This window comes from Gekko japonicus, unplaced genomic scaffold (assembly GCF_001447785.1).
Source record: "Gekko japonicus isolate JY-2015 unplaced genomic scaffold, Gekko_japonicus_V1.1 scaffold152, whole genome shotgun sequence".
Taxonomy (NCBI): Eukaryota; Metazoa; Chordata; class Lepidosauria; order Squamata; family Gekkonidae; genus Gekko; species Gekko japonicus.
This window is the reverse complement of record NW_015168050.1, coordinates 629,434-655,477: the sequence shown is the minus strand read 5'-3', so window position 1 is coordinate 655,477 and position 26,044 is coordinate 629,434. Positions and strand designations below refer to the sequence as shown.

General features: G+C 46.1%; 1 protein-coding gene across 1 annotated transcript in view; it reads left to right on the top strand.

The window, feature by feature from the left end:
* Positions 1–18,225, top strand: part of GLP2R (glucagon-like peptide 2 receptor) — a 62,031-nt gene extending 43,806 nt beyond the window's left edge. Inside the window, exons 9-12 of the mRNA XM_015414333.1 lie at positions 897–985; positions 2,210–2,348; positions 15,223–15,264; positions 17,929–18,225. Of these exons, the coding sequence (XP_015269819.1) occupies positions 897–985; positions 2,210–2,348; positions 15,223–15,264; positions 17,929–18,225 (567 nt within the window). The remainder of the gene's footprint in view (positions 1–896; positions 986–2,209; positions 2,349–15,222; positions 15,265–17,928) is intronic.
* The last annotated feature ends 7,819 nt before the right edge of the window (positions 18,226–26,044 follow it).

Below are 26,044 nucleotides of genomic sequence, written 5' to 3'. Positions count from 1 at the left end.
GACACACCCCTAATGTAGCCAATCCTCCAAGAGCTTACAGAGCTCTTCTTACAGGGGCTACTGTAAGCTCTTGGAGGATTGGCTACATTAAGGGGTGTGTCGCCTAATATGCAAAGGAGTTCCTGCTACAAAAAGAGCCCGGACTTGAATTCCTGGGTGTGTGTGTGTGTGTGAATGGTCGACAGCTGGTAGAATTAGGGAGTTTTGCTTTGGTAACTCTTCTATGACACCTCAAGGATGGCTCTTCTCACGGGAGCGTCCTTGAAGACAAGTCTGTGTTTGGCGGGCCGTATATTCTTTCATGGTCTGGATAGTAGTGCTGATGTGTATGAATGGAATGTGGGGTTTTAGTTATACATTGCTTTCCCGCCTTATTACATCAGTAATAAGTTTGAACCCTGAACATCTCATATCTTCTAATAAAACTTTCACCAAAGAAAGTGTGTGTGGAGAGAGATTTGACTGGGAACCTGACACTTACTGGGATAACCTCTTAAAGAGGCAGTACACAACAAGTTCTGCCCTTAACAGCCGTTCTCTGGCTATTGGAAGATGGATGAGCCGGCAAACTCACTGCATTAATTGAAACTAACTGTTATGTATGGAACAGAATATATGATTGTATTGAGTTTGAGTCTAAGCAAGGTATTGTAAACCGACCTATCAGAACAAGGGAAGCAAAGTGATTGGTCTTTATGTACAGTATCTGATTGGATCTTATCTGACATGTGGGCGTGGCTTGCCAAGCCCGGACAGTTTAAAAAGGAGCCTGTTGCTCTGTTGTTTGTCTCGTTCTGGTTCTTCTGACTTCGTGTTCAATAAAGCTGTTATCACTGTTCACCTGCTGCCTCGAGTCTCATATCTAACACTAACAAAGTGTGTTTTTCTCTTTGAAGGTTAATGTCTGTATCTTCTTTCACATTCTAAAGCTGCTGCTTTCGAAACTTAAAGCCCAGCAAATGAATTTCCATGATTATAAATTCAGGTAGGCACTGGGTTCCCAGATTTGTACTAATCTTTTTACCCTTTAGCCTTTTAAACTGAAAACAAAATTTTACAATAATTTGCAATGACTTCTACAAGGGGGAACTGATGGCTTTTTTAAAAAAAACATAGCATTAATTTAGAAAACAAAAAAATCCATTAAAATGGACATCAATTTTGAGATTAAGAATAGGAGGCCTCACGTAGCATTCCAGCTGTCTCCGAAATGGCTGGTCTCCACTATTTAGCTTAGATAAAATGTAGCATTCCAGCTGGTCTCCACTATTTAGCTTAGATAAAAATCATCACTAATCTCTGCCTAGGTTAAAGAAGTTCTCAGTATTATGCTTTTTGGGAACCCACGAATGGTTGCTGGGGGAACAGGAAAAAGAAGACACCCCCCTAACACACATAATGAATCTGGTCGAGACCTCCTTTTGCTCCCAATCAACAAATGACAGAGGAGGGAATTTGATTCAGAGACAGTGTAGTCCAGTTTTCTTTTCTGGGGTGGCTGATGCTACACTCTGAGAACTCTCCGGTATAACAACATTCTGTATGAATTGACCCACTCAGTATTAGCTGACTCATTTCCCACATAACCATTCCTCTGTGGTTTCCACTTGCCTACTGCCCTCAGTTTAGAGTTACTCCCTTCCCTGTGAGGGCAGGGGATCTTCTGCCCTCAGCTGACATTTCCCACTGCAACTGTGTGGTGGTGGGAGACAAAATTTAAAAAATTGGGCTCCTTTCAAAGTGCTGTTTACCTTTCAAGTGATTCTTTGGTCTGAGACTAGTCTACATTTGAAGAACTTCTACTTCATATGAACCAGCCTGTTTATTGTGGCCATTATCCAAAGCCCTACTCTCTGTGCCCCATTGTCTGAATAGAGGGATAGACATATAAGACAGGGACTTTTTTTGTAGTGGACACTCAGTTATGGAACATCCTCCCCCCAGATATTCAGCTGGCACACAGTAAGTCTCTAGAGCCAGCAAAAACATACTTGTTTAGCTAGTTTTCTGTTCATTATCTTTAATGTTATTTTAATATGTTATGCAAGTATTTATGAATTGTTTATATTGTGTTTGAATTGCCTATAAGCATTTTGGTAGCATGAGCAAGACAGAAATGATTAAAATGCAATAAATGTTATGTTGAGTCCATCTTGGTTTCTTGATCAGTTTTGTGTCAAAGATATTTTACATTTTTTTTTATTTTAAGGTTGGCAAGATCAACTCTGGTATTAATACCATTACTTGGGATACATGAGATTGTCTTTTTCTTCATCCTTGATGAACAAGTCAAAGGGATTTCCAGGGATATAAAACTCTTCATTCATCTGACAATGAGTTCCTTCCATGTAAGTTTTCATGATAAAAAGATTTTTTTAATACCATCAATTTAATTTTAATCGAAAAAACATTAAAAAGGTGGGGGGAGGTAACCAGTATTTCACAACAAGAAAAAGAGATTATAGAGTTGAATAAGAATAATTGAACTTCTTATTTTAGTCTGAAACAAACAGCGCCCAGTGCAATAGAAACTTATTATATGTCTGGCATCCTAACCATAATATAAATATGTCAATTTTATCCTAGTCGGAAGAACCTGACTATGGAAAGTCTGTTAAAAGTTAAAGTGGTTGAAGATGTAAGGGTGACAATAGAGGGTGAAGACAATGGAGTGTTAAAGGCTAAAATAGTAAGCAGTAAATAAATATGGAGAGAAAAGTTTAATGGAAATTTATGAATTGGATTTAGGCTAGGGAATACTATATAGAGTATAATTAATTTATGATCAGTAAAAATAATTAGGTGTATGTGTATGTGTGAATGAATGTAAAATGTGGAAGATTCTGGAAAGGTGTTGAAAAATGATTAGTTTAAAGGGCACTAATTTTCAAAGGAAGTGGTTGGTGATGAAAATAAAGATATAAAAATTAGTAAAAAATGAAGGGACGTAAGGAATATTATAATAGCAAAATAATTGTATGAAAAAGTATCTCAGAATTAGAGGGGATAGATGTTATAGTGAAAATCCAAACAAGTGGAGAAAAAGATAAAATATATACAAATGAAATAAATTCTTGCAATATATATGTTTATAGTAGAAATAAGTAACTTATAGCTGATTTGAATAAATGAGATGTATTAAAATGTAATTGTAGATGCAGTCAGGTTAGGTGACTCCCGAGTAATGGAGGGTTTGAGATGGTTAAAATTTGGCACTAAATCAGATTGCTGGTATGGAACTTGATGAATGCCATATGTAGAGATTAGTATTCGGTTAGTGGTTGACTATGGAATGAATTTGGGAACATCAGAAAAGTCCTTATTTGACTTAGTTGCTGTTAAAAAGTATTTTTGGTTGACATGTTGACTTTTGATGATGTTATTGTCTATAAGCTATTATGTTACTGTTTATGACTTGAAAACCCAATAAATATTTTTTTTTTAAAAAAAGAATATCCTACTTCTATGGACCCATTTCTAAGGACCAAACAATTTCTACTTATTTTTCTCAATTCCTTCCTCCCATTGCAGCCCAAATTACCCCCTGAAATGCTTCTTCAAGAGAATAGAGAAGAATGTAAGCAATATGCTGGGCCAATGTTTGTTCAAAGGGCCATTACTCTAGAGCTCCCTACACCACAATGTGTGTGTATGTTCTAAGTGTGCCCAACATGAGGCCAGAGAGTTGTAGCCCCATGCCACATGCCCTACCGTCTGAACTATTACTTGCTTACCTGGGATTTGTATAATGTTTCTGGAAGCTGTGATTGGGTACAGACTTAGCTGCTTCTTAAACTGAGCCATAGCTGTGCATGAGTAGTGGGAGCAGTTTTTTTCCATTCCCAACAAGTTCAATGGGGAGCATTTATCCTTGCACCATTTTTTTCCCTCATGCAAAGTAATACCATCAAGTAGGGGCTCAGCATACCTGGAAAATCTTACAATACTGACTTTGTGCCTCTGGTGTGCCCTTGACACTGCCAATTTCTAACTGCCATCCACTGTCCATAGACTCTATACACAGTCACATGACCTCTGCTCCCTATTTGCTTCTTGCTGAACCTTCTGTAGTGGAGGTATAATGTACTGGGTTCAAGACACATAGTCAAGTGATTTCAGCTCATAATTTATTAGTAGGCAAAACTGAGACAAGGAAGCAGGACCGGGGGGTCTGCTTATATGTCCGTTCATGCCACACCCAACTAACACACCTCACACCCGTGATAGGTTTATTTACAGTGCACCAATAACCTTAGGTTCCTTTGCGGATCTGGGCTAACCTATTGGTCCATTTTAGGATCCTACGAGTCTGTTGTTTTGGGTCGCGAAGCTTTGCTAGTGCACTTGACCACGTGCGCACCCATCCACGTATGTGGTCCTTTGTATACATAACACCCCTCCCCCCAAAGTTCGGTTCCTCCTAACAGACAAAGTCTTTGAGGTGGGTGGGCCTCCGCCGTTCCCTGGTGGACCGGCGTACTTCGGGGGCCAGGGACGTCCCTCCTGGCCCGACCCTCAGCTGTTCTGGCAAAGCTTCCGGTCGCTCCGTTGGGGCTGGAGTATTACTGGATTCATGACTACGAGGCCAATCAGCGTTGTTGCTGGTGGCTGCTTCTGCCAGAGCGCTTGGCCACAGAGGAGCGTGTGCGGACGTATCCTGATCCTCCGGCTCACTTTCTGCTGGGCTCAGCCGTTCGTCCTCGCTATCCTCTGGTTTGTCAGGGTCGGCCATGAGGATGCAGTGGCGTAGTTGGTCCACATGTCTCTTTAGCAGTTGGCCATCATCCCTGGAGACTTCGTATGACAGGGGGCCTGTCACTCTGATTACCTTGGCCGGAATCCATGCTGGACCCCAGGCATAGTTCCTGGCATACACAGGATGCCCTGGAAAGAATCCTTGTGGTGCCTCTTGATTCTCTGGGGTTGTGCTGTGTTCTGGTGCCCGATCGGGGTGCAGATGGTCTAACGTCGTCGTGGGCCGCCGTCCCATCAGTAGCTTTGCTGGGCTGTGTCCGGTGGTGGAGTGTGGCGTGATTCTTTGGTTAAAGAGGAAGGTGGACAGCTTGTAGTCCCAGTTCCCTTGATTCATGCAGCACAGTGCATCCTTCGTTGTGCGGACCATGCGCTTGGCCTGGCCATTGGTCGCGGGGTGGAATGGTGCGGAGCAGATGTGCCTGATCCCATAGTATTGCACGAACTCCAGGAACTCTGCGGAGGTAAAGTCAGTTCCGTTGTCCATTACTAAGGAGTCTGGGATGCCGTGCGTGCTGAAAATCTGCCACATTTGCCCATATGGCAGATCGAGATGAGGTGGATGGAACTGGGTCCACTTCCAGCCATTTGGTGTAGGCGTCCACCAGTATGAAAAAGATTTGTCCTTGGAAGGGTCCTGCAAAGTCTAGATGGAGCCTAGCCCACGGCTTGTGTGATGACTCCCATGGCCACGTGGGAGCCCTGGGGGGTTCAGGCCATGACTCCTGGCATGTTTGGCAGCGCTTCACCCGGTCTTCAATTTCTGCATCCAGCCCCAACCACCACACATAGCTCCTGGCCAGAACCTTCATCCTTACAATCCCCAGGTGTGTGTCATGCAAAACTGTGAGCACCTGCTTGTGCAGCGGAGCTGGCACCACCACCCGGCTTTCCCATAGCAGGCACCCTTTATGGGTCAACAGCTCATTTCTGCGGGATGAATAAGCGGCAAGCTCTGGGCCCACTGGGCTAGTGGGCCACTCCCTCCCCACCCAGTCCCGGACCTGGGAGAGGACGCGGTCACGGGCGGTGTGGCGAGACACGTCGAAGACCTGGACTGGCCAGTTGGGAAGATCCTCCAGCAGGGCATCATGGTGAGCCAGGTCTGGGTTGCAGGAGGGCAGCGGGAGATTGCTGAGGGTGTCAGCATGACTCATCACTTTACCGGGGCGATGGACTAGCGCATACTGGTACCTGGCCAGGAATATCAACCAGCAGAGCATCCGGGGGGAGAGCATCTGTGGGGTCTGGCGGTCCTGGGCAAGTAGTCACAGGAGAGGCTTGTGGTCCATGACCATGGTGAAAGGCTGGCCGTAGAGGTAATCGTGGAACGTTTTTACTCCTGCCACGATTGCCAGGCCCTCCTTGTCGATTTGCGTGTAGTTACGCTCAGCTGGCGAGAGAGTCTGCTGTCATCTGGTTCCCCTGGAGCGGCAGGCTCGGCGATGTCTTCCCGCAGGACTGGCAGGTCACATCCTGAAAACAGCAGGAACGGGGTTCATGCGAATCCCCACAGCTGGCACATGTTAGTTGTGCATTAGTTTTCACGGCTTGTGGGGTGGACATAGAGGGCGGTCGTTGCCCCCGGCGGTCTGGCCGGCAGACTTGGAGGACCTCTTCCTCATCCAATGCATCTGAGGCGTGGGCATAGGCCACGTGGTGGGCTGATGCCACTTGGCAGTCTCTTTGCACCTTTTCAAAGGTCATGGCTGCTTGGAGGGCGTTGTCCAGCTTGATGTCATTGAGGCCAATGAGTTTCCTGTGGAGTTTCTGTTCTCAGACCCCACAGACAAAACTGGTTCAACAGGGCGTCCTCGATGGCAGGAAACTCACAGTTGATCGCCCGCCAGCGGATGTCAGCCATGAAGTCAGCGGCTGCGTCCCCTGATTTTTGGGTGTGTGCAAAAAAGTCCATGTGCATGGCCATCTTGGATGGCTTTGGCACAAAATGGTCAGTGAGGGTCTTTACCAGTTCCTTGAATGTTGCAGCATCTAGCTTCTTTGGAGTAATAAGGCTCTGGGCCAGATGGATTGTGGAGATGACGCATGTGCTGAGAAGCCATGATTTCTTCATGTGGGGGTCAGTGGTCCCCTGGACCTGGAAGAAGTACGTGAGCTGTTCAACCCATGCCTCCCATAGCTCAGGGTGGGCTGGGTTGAAGATGGAGATATGTCCCAGAGCAGCAGCCATGACTCGGGGTGCTGTAGCGGTGCGGGGCATGTGGTCCTGCAGATGGAAGCATGGTGCAGTGCTTGCTTCTGAGCTGGGGTCAGGTTTGCTCATCGGGGTCCCATCCTTGTCTCCAGTGAAAAGTACTGGGTTCAAGACGCATAGTCTAGTGATTTCAGCTCATGGTTTAACAGGCAAAGACTGAGATGATGAGCGGGGCCCGGGGTCCTGCTTAAATGTCAATACAAGCCATACCCAACAACACACCCCACACTCGTGATTGGTTTATTTACAGTGCCATAACCATAGGTCCGGACTGACTGACTGATCCGATCTTGGATCCTCTGCGTCTATTGTTTTGGTCACAAAGCTTTGTTTGTTTGCTTGACCACGTGCGGGCCCAACCGCGTGCGTGGTCCCTTTGTTAGTACATAACAAAAGGTTTATTCAAGATATGAGCTTTCATGTGCATGCACACTTTTTCTTTCTTTTTTTTAAAATCCCCTGAAGACAGGGTAGCTTTATTATTTTTGTTACACCTACAGACTAACAGAAAAGAAAAGGGGAGGGAAAAAGGTACCCCAGGATAAAAAGACAAGAAAAATTAAACCCACACTATGACTAAAACCCCAAGAGGGAAGGTCCTTAACAGTTAGATCTTCTTCGTGGTCTCTGTGCATCACACCCTTGGGATACTCTGCGCCTGCGCTGACCTTCTCGGTACCGATAGCTAGCAAAAGGGATTTTCGCGCCTCTCCCAGGTCACGCGCCGGCTCCACTGCGCATGACCAAGGAGGGGCACGCAGATCCCGCCAGTTCCTTCTGACCGCCGCCCAACAGCCTTCAAAGAAACAAGATGAAGGGCCGAGAGCAGAGGGGAAGGAGGGCGGGTGGTGTGAATGCACAGATGACCACTCGAAGATCACCAGTTACAGGTAAGCAACCTGTCTATCTTCTTCGTGGTCTCTGTGCATCACACCCTTGGGAGAATAGCAAGCAATAACTCTTACCTGGAGGAGGGGCCGAGGCCCTACACCTGCGCCGTCTGCAAAATAGACCGACCCAACGCCACACGACGAGTAGACCGGACATCAAGGGCATAATGCTTCACGAAGGTGAGCGGAGTAGCCCAAGTCGCAGCGTTGCAGATGTCCTCCAATGGCATCCCTCTCAGGAAAGCTGTGGAAGCCGCCACCGCCCTTGTAGAGTGGGCGCGAAGTTGACCTGGAAGAGGTCTCTTAGCCAAAGCGTAACATAGCTTGATTACTTCCACAATCCACCTGGACAGCGTCTGGGAAGAGATCTTCTTCCCTAGGGAGGGCATACTGTGAGCAACAAACAAGGCTGGAGACTGACGAAAAGACTTGGTCCTGCCCAAATAGAACAGCAACGCCCTCTTAACATCCAGAGAGTGCAATTTCCGTTCCTCTTCATTGGCAGGAGACGGGAAAAATGACGGCAAAACTATATCTGAACGTAGATGAAACTCCGAAACGACTTTCGGTAAGAAGGAGATGTCCAAAGACAACGACACCCCATGAGGGGAAAAAATCAAGTATGGTGGATCACACCTTAAAGCAGACAACTCACTGACTCGACGAGCAGAAGTAATGGCCACCAGAAACGCAGTCTTGAGCGATAACAACTTTAGAGAGCAAGTGGCCAGTGGTTCGAAGGGTTTTCCCATCAAAAACCGCAAAACTAAAGCCAAATCCCAGGCCGGAGTCGGAGAACGACGGGGAGGGTACAGGCGAATAAGACCTTTACAAAACTGTTTCGTCTGAGGATGCGAGAAAACTGAAAACCCATCAATAGATGGATGAAAAGCTGACACCGCAGCTAAATACACCTTAACTGAAGAAAAACTGAGTCCCAAGTCCATTCTGGACAAAATAAACGCAAAAATAGACCTCAAATCCACTGGCGGAGGAGGTAAATTGGAAGAACTCAAGTACTGTAGGAATAAATCCCACTTCTTTGCGTAAGACGTCCTAGTAGACAGTTTACGACAATTCAACAGGACCTCATTGATACGGTCATCCATCACTGAAAGCGTATTTCCCATAGAGTCAACTTGAGACTCAGAGGATCGTAGTGAAGGACCTGGCCTTCCTGAGCTTGGAGGAGATCCAACTCCTGCGGGAAGTGTACGAAGGATCCCTTGGCTAACCGCAGCAGTGTCGGAAACCACACCTGCCGAGGCCACCAGGGGGCTACCAGGAGACAATGGGGCTTGTCCTGTTGTATTTTCACAAGCACCCTGTGGAGCAGCGGAATCGGAGGAAATAGGTATAGAAAGTCGTGAGCCCACGACATCAACAGACCGTCCCCCATTGACAGAGGGTCCAACCCCGCTCTGGAGCAAAACCTGGGACACTTCTTGTTCAATCGAGTTGCAAAAACATCGATGTGGGGATGTCCCAGATGTTGAAAAAGAGGAAGGAGATACTTTGAGTTCAACTCCCATTCGTGGTCCGATGCTCCCCCTCTGCTCAGGAAATCCGCTTGTTGGTTCAAAGTTCCTGGCAGATGGGCAGCTTGGAGAGTGATGTTCCAATGAAGGCACTCTTCCCATATGTCCATAGCTAGCCTGCAAAGGGACCTGGACACGGTCCCGCCCTGGCGATTGATATAAGCCATCGCAGTTGTGTTGTCCGTAAAAATCAACACAGCTTTTCCTACAACCTGTCTGAGTAAGGATCTGAGGGCAAATTTTACGGCCAGCAGTTCCAGATAGTTGATATGATGACTCTTCCAAAGGGGTTGCCATGGAGCACCCACACAAGTGTCGTCTGTATGAGCACCCCAACCCCACAGGGAGGCATCTGTGGTGATGGACATTACGGGAACGATCGGTTGGAACGGTGCACCCGCCAACAGATTGGTGTCCACGAGCCACCACTGCAGGGAGACGAGGACCTGCGGAGGCACTACCAGTTGAAGGCTCGGAGGATGGATGGAAGGGCGAAATTTCTTTAGAAACCACAGCTGCAACGGGCGCATGCGAAGGCGTGCATATTCGATCACGGAAGTGGTGGCTGCCATGAGACCCAAGATCCGCTGAATGTGGACCGCTGATGTCACGTTGGACTGGAACAAACGTTGAATTTCCAGACGAATGGTATCTGCCCGTTGGCGAGGAAGGTACGCCCGAGTGGCTAGGGAGTCTATGACAGCTCCTATGAACTGCACGCGAGTTGCAGGTTGCAGCATGGATTTCTGTAAATTCACCAGAATTCCAAGGGAGGATAGGACCGACAATGTGATGGTGATGTGCTGAAGGAGACATTCTCTTGAATCTGCCACCATCAACCAGTCGTCTATATACGGAAAGATCTGAATGCCCTGAAGGCGAAGATGAGCGACGACAACCACCATTACCTTCGTAAAAACCCTGGGGGCGGTAGAGAGCCCGAATGGAAGGGCTTTGAATTGGTAATGGTCCTCCCCGACTGCGAATCTGAGGAACTTTCTGTGACGAGGATGGATGGAGACGTGAAAATAAGCGTCTTTGAGATCTAAAGTGACCATCCAAGTCCCTGGAGACAGGAGTGGTAAAATGCTTTGCAACGTGGTCATGCGAAACTTTCTGTAAATGATGAACCGATTGAGAAAACGAAGGTCCATGATTGGACGAAGTCCTCCGTCCTTCTTGGGGACCGTGAAATATTTGGAATAAATCCCGCGGCAACAATCCGCCATCGGGACTTTCTCTATAGCGTTTTTTTGTGTCAGCGATTGTACCTCCTGTAGCAGGGCAGGAGACGCCGGGGTTCTGATAAAACGGGAGATTTTGGGAGTCAGAGAAAACTCTATGAGATAGCCATCTCTTATTATAGAGTGCACCCATTTGTCCGTAGAAATGGCGAGCCATGCGTGCAGGAAGGGTGCAAGGCGAGTCTGAGCAGTAAGGTTGAAGTCAAAGTCCCTGTTTGGGATTCTTAGGGAATTTCGACTTATAGGCACCGGACGATTGTCCCTTATTTTTCGGGGGAAAAGACCGTGACTGAGAGGGAGGTCTTTGCCATTGATCCGTAGGTGATTTGTTGTACGGTTGCCTGGTCGACCAAGGTTGCCTAGGCCACTGCTTGGATTTCGAGTATTTGGTCGTGGGGGAGATCCCCAAACTCTTGGACGTCTTGATACTCTTATCCATTTCCTGCAGAACCGTGTCAGTGGTGGAGCTAAACAATCCAGAACCTTCAAAGGGAAGGTCTTCCACCGAGGATCTGGTGTCATATGGCAATGATGAAGAGCGGAGCCAGGCATGTCTGCGTAACGCTACAGAGGTTGCTAGAGTCTTACTAGCGGATTCCAGGGAATGCTTGGCAGCACTAATTTGGTGTCTAGCCAAGACCATCCCTTCATTCTGAATCCTTTTAATCTGAGGTTGGCACTCTTTGGGCACGTGCGGGAGGAAATCATTCAAACGCTTCCATAAATTGAATTGATAACGGCCCATGCAGGCGGCATAGTTCGCCGTTTTAATGCCCATTGCACCGACAGTGTAGAATTTTCTACCAACCGAATCCAACTTTTTTCCTTCTTTGTCTGATGGAGTAGAGTGGCTCGCTTTTCCTTTCGTGGACGAGGAAACGACCAAAGAATTGGGCTTAGGATGTGTGTATAAAAACTCAGCCCCTGATTCCTGGACCTTGTACATGTGATCCAGACGCTTATTAGAGACATTAATGGAGGCTGGACGAGTCCAAAAGTCCTTGGTAGTTTGCAAGAGAACTTTTGTCATTGGTAGAGCCACGGAGGGCGAAGTGTTAGAGTGCATAATGTCAAAAACGTTATCATCCACAAAACTGGCAACGAGAGTAGGAGTCATAGATAGATCTAATGCCATGCGTTGAATAAAATCTCCATAAGACTTAACATCCTCTGATGGAGAAATAGGTAAATCCGCTTCCACATCTTGCGAGGTGGGCTGTGCATCTACATCCTCGATATGTTCAGAAAAGCCATCTGAATCGGAGGATACATTGGATGGTTCTGGAGATGATTCGAGTAATTCAGGTTGAGACGGTGCCGGTGTGTTAATCGGGGGCACAACCGGGTCTGGTGGATGCGTCGGTATCGACTGCTTCGATACCGATGGTCGATCTTGAAAGCGCGAAATGCGGGATGACACCGACTGACGATCCCATTCAGGTGGGGGTGGTATCGGGAGTGCCCAAGGGTATGGGTATCGATTCCCGTACAAATAATGCCATTGCCTCTCATCCCAAGTCAGGGGAGGAGAAGTTGGTCGGTGCCGATCCTCGACTCCACGTTCTGGGGAGGCATGAGAGGATTGACGGCTCGACATATCAGATTGCGACTGATTTGTCTGTTGAGTAAGGTCGATGTCGAGATCCGAACCGATCGGGTGAGGTTCTTGCGTGGGATCTCGACCCTGACTAGCCGAAACCTTATGGACTTTGGGTTTGTCCGTTTTAGGTTTCTTCGACTGCTGTGAGTCTTTGCCCTGCTTCCGGATCTTGGAAGGTACGGGGTGGTCCTTTATCGGCGTCGATCGTTTCGGTGCCGAAGCATCGATTGCGACCGTCGACGTCGATGATCCCGGAACGGGAGGACAAGTGTCCGCAGCCAAGGTGGACATCGAGGCGTGCCCGGACGTGTCCAACGGTGAAGAGGACTGTGGAGATAGTGCCTTCTCCATCAGGGCCAAGTGTAGACGAGCTGCCCTGTTTTTTCTCGTCTGGTTCGAAAACTTTCGGCAATGTCTGCACTTAGAGACACAGTGCGACTCCCCTAAACAAACGAGGCAAAGCGAGTGCCCGTCGGTGGGGGATATTTTAAGGCCGCAAGTCCTACACCGTTTGAAACAACCCCACCGCGGGGCCATAGGCCAGCGGGAGGGGAACGTAAATAAAGAACAAACACCGAAAGAAAAATGCTAACTACAAAAATAAAGAAAAAGAAACTAACTAAACGTAAGTTTAGCAAAAAAAGTTTGGTACTTAGCAGACCGAGGCAGAAGGCGTCCTACCAGCGCGGCGGTCAGAAGAGAACTGGCGGGATCTGCGTGCCCCTCCTTGGTCATGCGCAGTGGAGCCGGCGCGTGACCTGGGAGAGGCGCGAAAATCCCTTTTGCTAGCTATCGGTACCGAGAAGGTCAGCGCAGGCGCAGAGTATCCCAAGGGTGTGATGCACAGAGACCACGAAGAAGATATGTTGATTAGCAGAAACATGGGCTGACAATTTTTATTAGGGAATATAGAAGAAGGATGCACTGAAGTCATGGTCCAAATTAGGCACCTAAGAGGCAGATATTTACCCTTTTAAAAGATTTTGTTTAGTTTGATCCTGTTAACGGGCACCCTTCCCCGTTGTGGGGGCTGATGGAGCATTGGCGGCGAGTGGCGAAATGGCGACTAGGCACAACACCAGCGGTGGATCGGACGTTGGTGGAAGGCGGAGCAAGGAGACGCAAAGAACGTAGAGGCACAGGCACGGCGGAGCCAAATGGACAGAGCCGGAGCTGCGCTGACGTGAACCGCGCGCCGGATAGGCCCGCCGATCACAGCCGACGCCAAAGACCACGAGAAGGAGAAGTAGAGGAGCCGGGAAAACCGAAAGCCGAGCCGACAAGAAGCCGAACCGAGAGAGAAGAACAGCAAGTCCCTCCACTGGGTGCCGGTAGGGCACCCTGACTATATGTGGCCATAGATAGGGATAAAGAGTAACTGTAAGCCGCTCAGAGACCCCTTGGGGGTTCGAGCGGGATACAAGCTGAAAGCATAAATAAATAAATATAAATAAACAAAAGAGTTCACAGGAAAGTTATAGTACAATGAGGAGAGCACTGAATCTTTAAAATGTTAGACCAAGCACTAAGACCACTTTCATAGGTGAAAGAAACTTTGACAATTTATATATCTATAAAGCAAATGAAAAGGCCTACATTAACTAAATGTTTCTTCAAATTTTAAATGTCTCTTTCCACTTTCTATAAAATATTAATAATGCTAACATGATACACCAAGACTAAAAGGTATTCCCCATATCTCTTGTAAATAGTAATCAATAATCAAGCAGGTCTCTGGAAAGACAGCAACTGGCTTCAAAGATTTATATACCACCCAAATATCTTCCTAACTGCTAGAAGTAGGGAAGAAGTAACATGCTTTGGGAACAAAACTAAACTGTGGTAACAACTTTGATTTTTTTTCTTATTTACCAGCAGGCATTTCATTAACAGAAGATGAAATATCTTAGAAGTATTTAGTCTATTGAAGATGGAAGTCCAAACATACACAGAGATTATGCTAAATAAATATTTGTCAGATAAGGGATTTCTGGAAATAGGGACTCTAGCAGACCTTGAGCTGTCTTTTATTCTTGAGTGAACAATGTAAAAGAATCACCATTTATCTTAAAATATTGGAGAAGGTGACCCTTGTCTCCCACTCACTTGTCTCCTTCTCCAATTCATTGCCGGTCTGTGCTCAGACCTCTTGTAGCTTCGTTAATTTGATGACCTCCTCTGCTTGTCCCAGCCGGCATCGGCTATGCTCAGCATAAAACTGAGCCTCACAGGGGACGGACCGATTGGGGCAAAAAGGAGCGCCTCAATTCTCCGGCATTATGCCATCGAAGAGGTCGCCCCCCCCAGCACCCCCGGCTTTGAGCCTTTAACTAAGGCTCACCTGGGGGAGCCACTTGAGGTGGCCCCCCTCCAATCCCACTGGAGCGCGGATCTTCTCCCCAGAGGTAGGGGAGAGCGTCTGCCATCACCGAGCCACAGACCGGAAGTCTGCATGCACACTTTTTCAAATACATTAGAATAGAAGGTGAGAGTTCAAACTTATAGACGGAGGCTGAATAGCAAATTAACATGTAAAATGATGAAGATGTTTTAAGATATGCAAAGACAAAACTAAACTAAACTCTTACCTTCTATTACAATGTATCTGAAATAGTGTGCATGCACACAAAAGCTCATACCTTGAGTAAACCTTTGTTGGTCTTAAAGATGCCACTGGACTCTAAATTGGATCAAATTTAGTGGTTCATAACTGCAAACCAGACACTTCCTTGGGCAAAACTATTGTAAGGGAAATAAAATAGATTATTGGATATGGGCATGGGTTTGATGCCTTGTCCCACAATTCCTATGAGTCAAAGACCATTCTTCCACAAAATAAACTAGTTGTATTAATGTTCAGTTTGCCAGTGTGATGGTTCAGGTTTCAGGTGCTTTTAGGAACAATATTATGTGATCGTATAAGTTCAGAGTTGAATTATATTTGTGCAATATTCAAATCTAATTTATCTTTTTTCTCTTCCAGGGGTTTCTCGTAGCACTTTTGTACTGTTTTTCTAATGGTGAGGTATGTTAAAACTGTGGTATCCTTGTTGCTAACAAATTTACAAACAATATGAATGGAAACAAGCTAGAAACTCCATCACCAAGACTCCACAAACTGGTGCCTGTATCATTTGCTTTTCCTAGTATATGACACAGGACCTACTAGCAGGTACAGTCTGTACCTCAGGCTGGGTAGTGTTCTTAGTGGTCTTCTGTGTTTTTTTATGGGAAGATTATTTTCTGATTGCAAAAGTACTAAATTTTCCACACAATGTTCCTTGGGATGGTTGGGGAGAATAGCACATGGAAGTCTGTCCCCTTCAGCTTGTTTCTAGAAATAACAAGTAAAGTGAGTGTCTTGTGAATTAATTGAACTGTGACTGAGGCTGAGCCACTCTTCAGCTAATATTACGTAAATAATTTTATTGGAAAGATTTGGTCAACTGCAGAGATTAACGCCCTTGTTAGGACTGGCGAGTCCAGGGTGGGAGATGGAAAGTAAAGATGAATGTCCACATTCCACACATATATCACACACACCAGCTTAGTAACGGTTCTGATAGATATACAACTGAACTAGCTATTCCCAAAGTCTTATCTTCACCCAAGGTCACTCCTGTGTGAAAACCCAGGTGCTCCTTGGGGCTGCTTCAAGAAGAGTTACATTTATGGCGGTGTTGTGTCCCCAACCGAAGTGCTCTTGGGGGTATATGTGGGGAAAGGTGGTCCCTCAGGTAGGTTGGACCTGAGTCCCTGAGTTATGAGTAAACGGCGGGGGGGGGGAGTCCCTGGAAAGTTGCAACTGTCTGTGATTTCTATGGATTTTATTACTGATCTTCCAGAGAGTCAAAGCAAGACTGTTATATGGGTGGTAGTGGACCTATTTTCCAAACAAGCCCACTTTGTACCTTGTAAACGCATACCCACCGCTAAGCAGTTAGCCACACTCTTTTTGCAGCATGTCATCAGGTTACATAGTTTGCCAAAAAAGGTCATAAGTGACCATGGGACGGAATTCGTTGCCAAATTTTGGAAGGAATTTTTGAAACTCTTAGGGGTTGAATGTGAACTAAGCAGTAGCCACCATCCCAAGATGGATGGCCAAACTGAACACACCAACCAAATCTTAGAGCAAGTGTTACAGTGCTATGTGAATTATCAATAAGATAATTGATTGTCCCTATTACCATTCGCTGAATACAGCTACAATAATCCTTTGCACAGCTTGATTGGGATGAGCCCCTTTATGGCTGTCCATGGGTATAAGGGAGGCCCCCTTCCCATGGTAGACTTGACTAAACCCATCACAGGTGGGTTCAGCCAATATTACTTAAAGAGGTTTATTGGAAAGATTTGGTCAACTGCAGAGATGAACGCCCTTGTTAGGACTGGCGAGTCCAGGGTGGGAGATGGAAAGTAAAGGTGAATGCCCACATTCCACACATACCTCACACACACCAGCTTACTAATGGTTCTGATAGATATACAACCAAACTAGCTATTCCCAAAGTCTTATCTTCACCCAAGGTCACTCCCGTGTGAAAACCCAGGTGCTCCTTGGGGCTGCTTCAAGAAGAGTTACACTTATGGAGGTGCATTCCTAATACTACAACAATCGGCCTCTCACACACTCCCCCCCTAGGAATCTCATGGCAGCGAGGGCATGAGATAGCGAACGAAGCCAGAAGCCAGATGTGTCCTGAGCAAGCAAGATTACAGAAGCGAAACTAGCATTAGCAGTAATAAATCCCAATTCAGCCCCGAGTATGACACCAGTTCTGGTAGGCAAGAAAGCAGCCGTCACAACAGGACTGGCTACCTGGAACTATGGCAGCTTCATTTTCACTGCACTATCACTGACTGAGATCACACAGAAAAGAAGGCTTTTGCAAGTTTAAAATAAAATGATGCCAAAGCAGGTCAGGGGAACAAAATGAGAACTTTGTGAGTTTTCCTGCAATTTTTTGCACTGAAATTTGAATTCACCAAAAAGTAGCCTCTCTTCAGTTTAGAACACACACCCCTGCAACCCCTGAACCACTTTTTAAAAAATGTATACTTTAAAAATCAACAGTCAACATGGAGGAGTTAAAGTATGGTAGTATAAAAGAAGTGTGAGGGGAAAAAGAAAGTAGGTGGAAGAATAGGCTTGTGAGGGAGGCAGCAGCATGAACGAATGAATCAATGACTGATTACAATATCTTCTGCATTGTAAAATCCTATCGAGGACCGTTAAATGATACCTAGGTACAAGTGTGTGGATCTTCTGTCCAAATATTGTAATAGGGATCTTCTTGATCCTAGCTCCTGTACATTAGCAAACAGAGCGCATGAAATGTGGCAGGGGCAATGCAGGATGCAAAATAGACCTGAGACCACTGCAAGATGTCAGAAGTGTGGTATCAAGTACATGAGCAGTTGTTCTGCACTTGTGAGTCACACTTCTGACATCTTGCTGGCCTCAGGTCCCTAAGAATGTCTTATGGAATTCTACTTGTGTTTCCCCTGGAAGTCAGGGCTTTCTCCTGTAAGATGACTTCAATATTGCTCCAAGAAGCTCCAAAAAGGGCACATTTCTATACCTGCTCTCTAACCCCAGTACTGAGTGCCCCAGGATAGGCTGTACAGCATTTGCAAATCCCCACAGAAGAATTTTCACCCTACTTACTATCTTTTTGTTTTCTAGGTGAAAGCTGAACTGCATAAGCAATGGTCTCATTTCCTGCTGGCATATCCCTTTGTCTGCCTGCCATGGAATATCATCAAGCTCCTGGGGAGGTGTCCAAAGAAATCCAAGAAACAGGAGCATTCCTTGGAAATGTCTCAGCCTCAGAGGATGCAGATGACAAAGCAGAGATCATGCTGCAATGTTGAGCTAAGTCCCACATGGAGGCCCAAGCCCAGAAAGAGCAGCTCTGACAGCAGCGAAGGAGAAGTCACAGGTGGTGAGACCACTGAGGTCTTTGAAGAAAGTGAGATTTAGATGCCACAGTACAACCAGAAACAAAGACTTCATAATGAATTGGAACAAAGGGGGCAGATTTTACATCATGCAGAACCTGGAAGCCACTGGAATGAATGGGAAACAAAGAACGCAAACAATTGACTTTTATTTTAGCTTGTCGATGGCAAATGTGCGCAAAGCCTGGGAATGGAACGGCAAAGTAAATAGTCTCCCTTTGGCCCTTCAGAAACCAAAAAACTCAATGTGAAATGATGAATACAAGGAACAGATTGATCATCTTCTCCCAAAGGTCTGCTGCCTCCCCCTGTGGTACCTCTGTGATGTCCAGTGGTGGATGCTGCCATATCCTTTAAAAACTGGGTTGACCACACAGAGCTCCTTTTCAGCTTTCCATAAAGTTGCTTTTGTGATGACAGCAAATAAGCAGATGGATACTGGCAATGAATACATGAACTGAGCTGATAGTTGGATTAAACACAGCACTTTGGCAGCTTGCACGTATATATTTATCAGCACATTTTCCAGCTGCAGCTATAATAATTAAATGCTGAAACTGTCTGGTTTCTAGGACAGCATTATTAATGAATCTGCTGCTTTTAAGGTACACAAATACTTTATAGTCCCAGTTTCCGTTACCCGTCCAATGAGTAAGTTATCATCATTTCTACTTTGCAGATAAAACCCTGGCATTTTAAAAGTACTGACTAACCCAGCAGAAAATCTGGTTTGGAAAAGGAATGGGAGGAAGCGATGGATCTGAGGGAACATAAGCCAAATGCATCTATTTTCAAAGAGCAAGACAAGTCATAGCAAGACCTATAAATGTTAGATGAGGATGTGATCCAATAAATAAACATCAAGTAAGCAAGTAAATAGGTAAGCGGGAAGAAAAATAGAAGTTGCATGGAAAAGCATGTAACAGTTCCCTCTCTTTTAAAATGAAAAGCAGCCCTGGGAGGCTATAGTCTTAAGTGGAAAACTGGTGAGGGATGCTTAACCCTGTCACAACTGGTACCCCCAGGCCTATCAGACATTGCTGTGTTATACTCTGAGGGCCCCCAAGAACTGCTCAGCTTTGCTTTCAGCTCAACCTAGGGGATGCCAACTTCCAGGTGGGACCTGGGGATCCCCCAGCATTACAGCTCATCTCCGGACTACAGAGATCAGTTCCCATGGAGAAAATGGATACTTTGGAGGGTGCACTTTATGACATTATGCCCCACTGAGGTCCCTGTCCTCTCCAGGCTCCACCCCCAAATCTCCAGGAGTTTTCCAACCTGGAGCTGGCAACTCTGCCTCCCGCTGGCAGCCCTAACACCAGCCCTCCTATGGACCTTACTGTGGTGTCAGCTTTGTTTTCTTTCAAGTAGTAACAGTCTACAACTGCATTCCCCAGGAACATGGAGTAAGAGCCTGCCAAATAGTCTTCCTTACTTAGGCTGCAATCATACGCACAATTAGACCTGCCATAGGCACGAATGCCAGGTAAATTTAAAGGGCGCGAACAGACAACAACATCTGGGAAGCGCCCCACAGCCATCGGCAACCCGTTCTGCTCTGCTGCAGAAGCGGAGTTAAAAGACACTGGGGGGAATCCGCTAGTAAACGGGTTGTGACAGGTCACAGACAGACTTTCTCCTGTCCAGGGCTATTTTGGGGCAGGAACGCACAGGAACGGAGTTCCAGCTGGCTCCCGAGTTGGCCACACCCAGCAGGAACTCATTAGCATAATAGGCCACACCCAACAGCAGAAACTCATTGGAACTGGCTACATTAGGGGTGTGTGGCCTAACATGCAAAGAAGCTCCTGCTACAAAAGAATCCCTGGGTTTTGACAACAAACAGGGTAAACAGAATAAGAAGCAAAAGGTGGGTGTGGCTGGATGACCACACGTCTGGCAACATGGGGGTGTGGCCTAATATGCTAATGAGCTGTGTCATCAGGGGTGTGGCCTAATATGCTAATGAGTTTCTGCTATTGGGTGTGGCCTATTATGCTAATGAGTTCCTGCTGGGCTTTTTCTACAAAAAGAGCCCTGCGTCCTGTCTGATCGCTCCAGTGCGCTCTCATGGTGTCGAGATGGTCTGATCAGGCCATTCCAACGCTGTGCCGTTGTTTTTTCCCCTCCTTCTCAGTATGCGCATCGTCGCAAACTCCATAGGGAGCCCTCAGTGCAGAGATGCAATTCATCGATTCCTCATCTAAGCGCATCAGAAACAAACAAACAAAAAAACCCCACGACTCACCCGTGGTTGTGTCTGATCACGTAGTGGCGGGCTGTGCCTGCAGTTTCCAAGGACTGTGTGATCACGCAACTGCAGGTCAAATTCCTCCAGAGGAAATAGCCTCGCTTCCCCCCCCCCGTGCTTTATCTCATGTGTGTGACCGCAACCTTTCATATTTGCACTCGAAATTGTAACATGAACAAAAAGACTGGTTTGTCTAGAGCTGATAATGTGGAAAGAATGATTCACTGTCGTGTGTTTCTTTGTGAGTTTATTGAAAATGCATATACCAGGTAATTTCATTTCAACTTTTCGGAAAGCCATTGTACTGAGGAATGAATAGGTGTTTGAGCTCTTGGCAAATAAATATAATCCCCCCCCCCAATTTTCATAGTATAAAGAACTTTTTCTTTTTCTTTTTTTAGTAGCAGGAAGTGTGGCAGAATTTTGAATCAAGGGAGACTTGTCCATTTATGTATAAGGTATATTGAATAGAAGTTAGCAAAAGCAGACTTTGGTTTCATCCCATAAAGCATTGCAGCATAACTATTGCTGTCTTTCCCACACAGGCAGCACCTGGCTACTGAATTCTTTCCCACAGATAGCCCACATTCCTCTAGCCAAATGCAAAAAGCCTCAAGGCTGAATCTCTAGATATGCTCTGTCTATACTTCACCTGCTCTGGCCAGAGGCTTTGGCCTGGCTGATAACCTGTTGATGGGCAAAGTTTATGGTTTTATGGTGCCATTAAAGGGACTATTGGTGAGCTCATGAGATTCCCACAGGACATTTGATGTGTGTCTTTTATTACCTTGCAAATGGGTATAAAGAGGGTCGAGGTTCTGTTGTCTGCCACTGTCAATCTGACTGGTCGGTTTTAGGCCCTCTGCACGACAGTCAGAAATATATCTCTTTCTCATTGGGGAAATTGTGTACACTGCCTTTTTGGTAAATGCTCTAAACTTTTCTATTAGTTTTGCTTAAGGTTCAATAAAATAGATTGTATTGCATGCTGGTGTCCTCTTCCCATCCTACCAAGACTTGGTGTCCTGTCAGATCCCATCCAGTCCAGTGAACTTAAGTGATGCTGAGACAATAGGTGGAAGCCTTGTGACCAGGTACATTATTTTTTTCTGCAACAGGAAGAAAGGAATTCTCCATCCCAAATTTTGCAATAGTTAAAAAAAATGGAGTAAGGGGGGAAACAAAGTGCCTGTATTTAGAGAGGCAGTTATAATTTTTCCAGTGATTTATTTATTTACATCCCACCTTTCACCCTAATGGGGACCCAAAGCTGCTTTCTCCTCTCCTCTGTTTTATTCTCACAATCCTGTGAGGCAGGTTAGACTGAAAGTGTACGACTGACCCCAGGTCACCAGCAGCAAGCTTCCATGGGACAAATGGGGATTTGAACTGGATTTTCCCAATCTTAGTCCAACACATTAACCACTGCACTACAACTGGCTTGTCAGGAGGAAATGAAAAGCATAAAATTCATGTATTTGTTTTATAAAAGAGGAGAGGGAAGGGGCTCAGAAAGGTGAAGGAGAAATAATTTTGTTTGAAGTGTCATGTGACCATGTGACAAGTTTTTTGACAAGGGAGCTAATAGCAGCTGTGGGGCAGTTTGCAGGTGTGAAAACAGGAGAGGTGAGAAGCTAAAGCTGCTTCTCCCTGCCTCCTTTGGTGACAAAAAGCCCATTTTTGTGTCTGGGAGGCACAAAACTCCCATTGCATATGTGATGCAAAGTCCTTGCATTCTTCCCCAGCGAACATGAGTACTTTATAATATGTAGCTGGAACCTCAGACAGGTGAAAAAGGACAGGTAATTTTCTGCTTGTGATGGATGTAGATGGAGAGGGGAGAAAGGTATTAGACTAGTGTGTGATAAATAATAGAAGACATTCATTCATTCAATTTATAGACCGCCTCCCCCCCACACACACACATGGGCTCAGGGAGGTTTACAACATTTCAATAAAATACAATCAATCAGTAAAGAATTAAGATTATTAAAATTCCAATAACTATTAGAGGGTGGCACTTAAAACCAATTTCTATCCTTACCCCATGGGGGGAAGGCAAAAAGGAGGAGATAGAAATGGCACCACAGAGGGAGGGCCAGACACGATGGAAACCGTTGCTATCCTCAACCATTGGCCTGGCAGAACATCTCTGTCTCACAGGCCCTGGGAACTGTACCAAGTCCCACAGGAAATGGATATCATTTGGCAGAGAGTTCCACCAGGCCAGCACCACGGCCAACACCCCCCCCATCTCTAGTTGAAGACAGCCAGATAACTTTTGGGCCAGGGATCACCAGAAGGTTTTTCTCTCCAGAGCGTAGTGCTCTTTTGGGGGTATACCAGGAGAGGTGGTCCCATAGATATGTTGATCCCAGACAGTTTAGGGCTTTAAAGGCTAGTACCAAGACCTTGAACCTGATCCAGTATTTAACCTGGAGCCAGTACAGCTAGCGAAGCACTGGTTGGATGTGTGCTGTCCCATGAGAACCTACATGGCTGCATTCTGGACCAGTTGCAGTTTTCAGGTGAGTCTCAAGGGTAGCTCTGCATAGAGCGGGTTACAGTAGTTAAACCTGGAGGTGACCATTGCATGGATTACTGTGAAAAGGTTGGAGTGAGACAGGAAGGGGGCCTGTTGCCTGACCCGGCAGAGTTGGAAAAATGCCAGTCTGGCAACATTTCTGATCTGGGCCTCTATTGATAAGGAGGCATCCAGAAGCACACCCAGGCTCCTGGTGGTAGGTTCCGGAGTTAGAGGTACTCCGTCAACAGCTTGGAGTTGGTACCCCAGCCCTCCCTTCCCAGCCACAGAACCTCTGTCTTTCATGGATTCAGCCTCAGCTGCCTCTGATTCAACCATCCAACCACAGCTTTCAGCCATTCAGCCAAAGTAGCTGGGGCAGTGTCCGTCCATCCATGAACAGATACAGTTGGGTCACGTGTCATCCGCAAATTGGTGACAGCCCAGCCCAAAATTCCACACAAACTGGACGAGAAGGTGCATATGGATGCTAAACAACATTGGAGAGAGGATTGCTCCCTGAGGAACCCCGCACACCAAAGGGTATCTGGGTGACACCCTATCTCCTAGCACCTCCCTCTGTCCCTGACCCTGGAGAAATGAGGTAAGCCACTTCAAGGCTATCCTATGAACTTCTATGTCAGTGAGGCAGTAGATCAACAGGTCATGGTCAACCATATCGACCTCTGCTAATAATAACAGCAGTGCTTATCTGCCTCGATACACCTGACTGTGAAGAGTGTCTGTGAGGGTGACCAGCACCATCTTCATCCTGCAGCCGGGGCAAAAGCCAGATTGGAATGGGTCTAGGTCAGACATGTCTTCCAGGAAACTCTGGAGCTGTTCCACCACCACTCTCACAATTACCCTACCCAGAAACAAAAAGTTCAAGAGTGGGCAGTAATTGGCAGGATCCATTGGGTCCAAAGATGGTTTCTTTAAGATCAGTATTACCACGGCCTCTTTTAGTCCTCCCAGATAGACCCCTGAGCAAAGAGACAAATCGATAATGTCTACCAGGGCCCCCCAAATTCCCTCATCACTGACTTCCACCAACCATGATGGGCACAGGTCTAAGAGGCACGTGATGGGCTTAACAACACCCAGAATCTTGTCAATGTCTTCCCGAGAGAGTCAGCTGAAGTTATCAAAGTTTTCAAATACTGAATCCAAAGACAGCCAAGGGGCTTCCAATTTCATGTACTGTATCAACATTGGCAGGCAGGTCGTGGTGGAGTAACAAGACTTTATCCGTGAAAAAGCTGGCAAAAGCCTCACAGCTGATAACCAGAATTTCTAAAAATCAATTTGACATAAGACTCTAGAGCACCCATATTTTGTGGCATGTTTTAGCATATGAACCCTGTTGACATTGTGATTTCTTCCTTACAAAGACCTTCTTTATTTTTGTTTCTGTTTCCAGGATACCACAGAGCCAGATAACACAGGATTTGTAATGCCGAACTATGCTGTAGCACTGTTTTCCAAAACTTCACTTAGGTCCTGATCACACGCAGAATTAGCCGTGCAATAGGCATGAATGCCGGGTGGATTTTAAGGGCGTGGTCACACGGGAACATCTGGCAAGCGTCCCGCACCCATCGGCAACCCATTTCGCTCCGCCGAAGAAGCAGAGTTAAAAAATACCGGGGAAAGTGCAGTATCAAACGGGTTTGCAACAGGCCGCAGATGGACTTTCCCGTGTGTTCACTCCAGCGCGCCCCCATTGCATCAGTGATCCCTTGTTGAAGTACACGGGAAACATGTGGCGAGGAAAAAAAACCGATTCACCCACGGTTGTATCTGATCACACAGTGGCGGGTCAAATTACTACGGAGCAAATAGCCTCGCTCCCCCCCCCCACATTATCTGGCATGTGTGACCGCACTCTTGGTTTACTATAATACTTCTGTCCCTAATGATCCTTCCAATTCAGTCCTGTTCACTTAATAGTTTGGAATACTATTGCACCATCCAGTGAGAGGAACCTAAGATGGCACCTATGCTGTAAACATGTGAGATGTAAGCCAGAGACAATTAAAGTGAAGTCCTATTAAGTTAATGGAACCAGCTTCTATAGAACTGTGCTTATAGTCATGCAGCCTCCATGCAAAGAACATCAGGCTGTCCTTGGAGGAGCTGAGCACTCTGGGATTCATCTCCCAGCTGATGTGTTGAAGTAATGTTTCTATAAAGGAAGCTGGAGAATGTCCAGTGGACCCCTGTTCCATATCATTATGCTGGACAGACAACTCTGCAAACATAAAGCTCTGAACACCATTACCATCACACGCAGAATTAGCTGTGCAATAGGCAAGAATGCTGGGTGGATTTTAAGGGCGTGGTCACACGGGAACATCTGGCAAGCGTCCCGCACCCATCGGGAACCCATTTCACTCCGCTGAAGAAGCAGAGTTAAAAAATGGTGATGGTGTTCAGAGCTTTATGTTCAAGAGATCTGTGTACATACTGCTCATTCTTTCTTTGACTATAGGGAAAAATTTCCCCTCTTAATGTTTGCAGAGTTGTCTGTCCAGCATAATGATATGGAACAGGGGTGCACTGGGCAGCTTCCTTTATAGAAACATTACTTCAACACATCAGCTGGGAGATGAATCCCAGAGTGCTCAGCTCCTCCAAGGACAGTATTCTTTTGTGTTTGTTTGGCACATGAAGAAACAAGGATCTCTCTGAGAAAAACATAATAGACAAAGAGGGTACCTTTGGATCAGAATAGATCAACTTTTGTTTTAAGAACTTAATATTTTTTCATCAGTTATTCAAATTGAAAAAGGGGGCGGATCCTCAATGGGTATAAGAGCTAGATTTTAAAAAGAATTAAGAACTGAATGCTGCATTCCACATCACACCCCAAACTTAGGGTTGCCAGCTCTGGGTTGGGAAATACCTGGAGATTTTTGGGGTAGAGCCTGAGGAGGACAGGGACTTCAGTAGGGTACAATGCCATAAAGTCCCCCTTCCAAAGCAGCCATTTTCTCCAGGTGAAATGATTTCTTTTGCCTGGAGATCAGTTGTAATCCCAGGAGATCTCCAACAATGTTC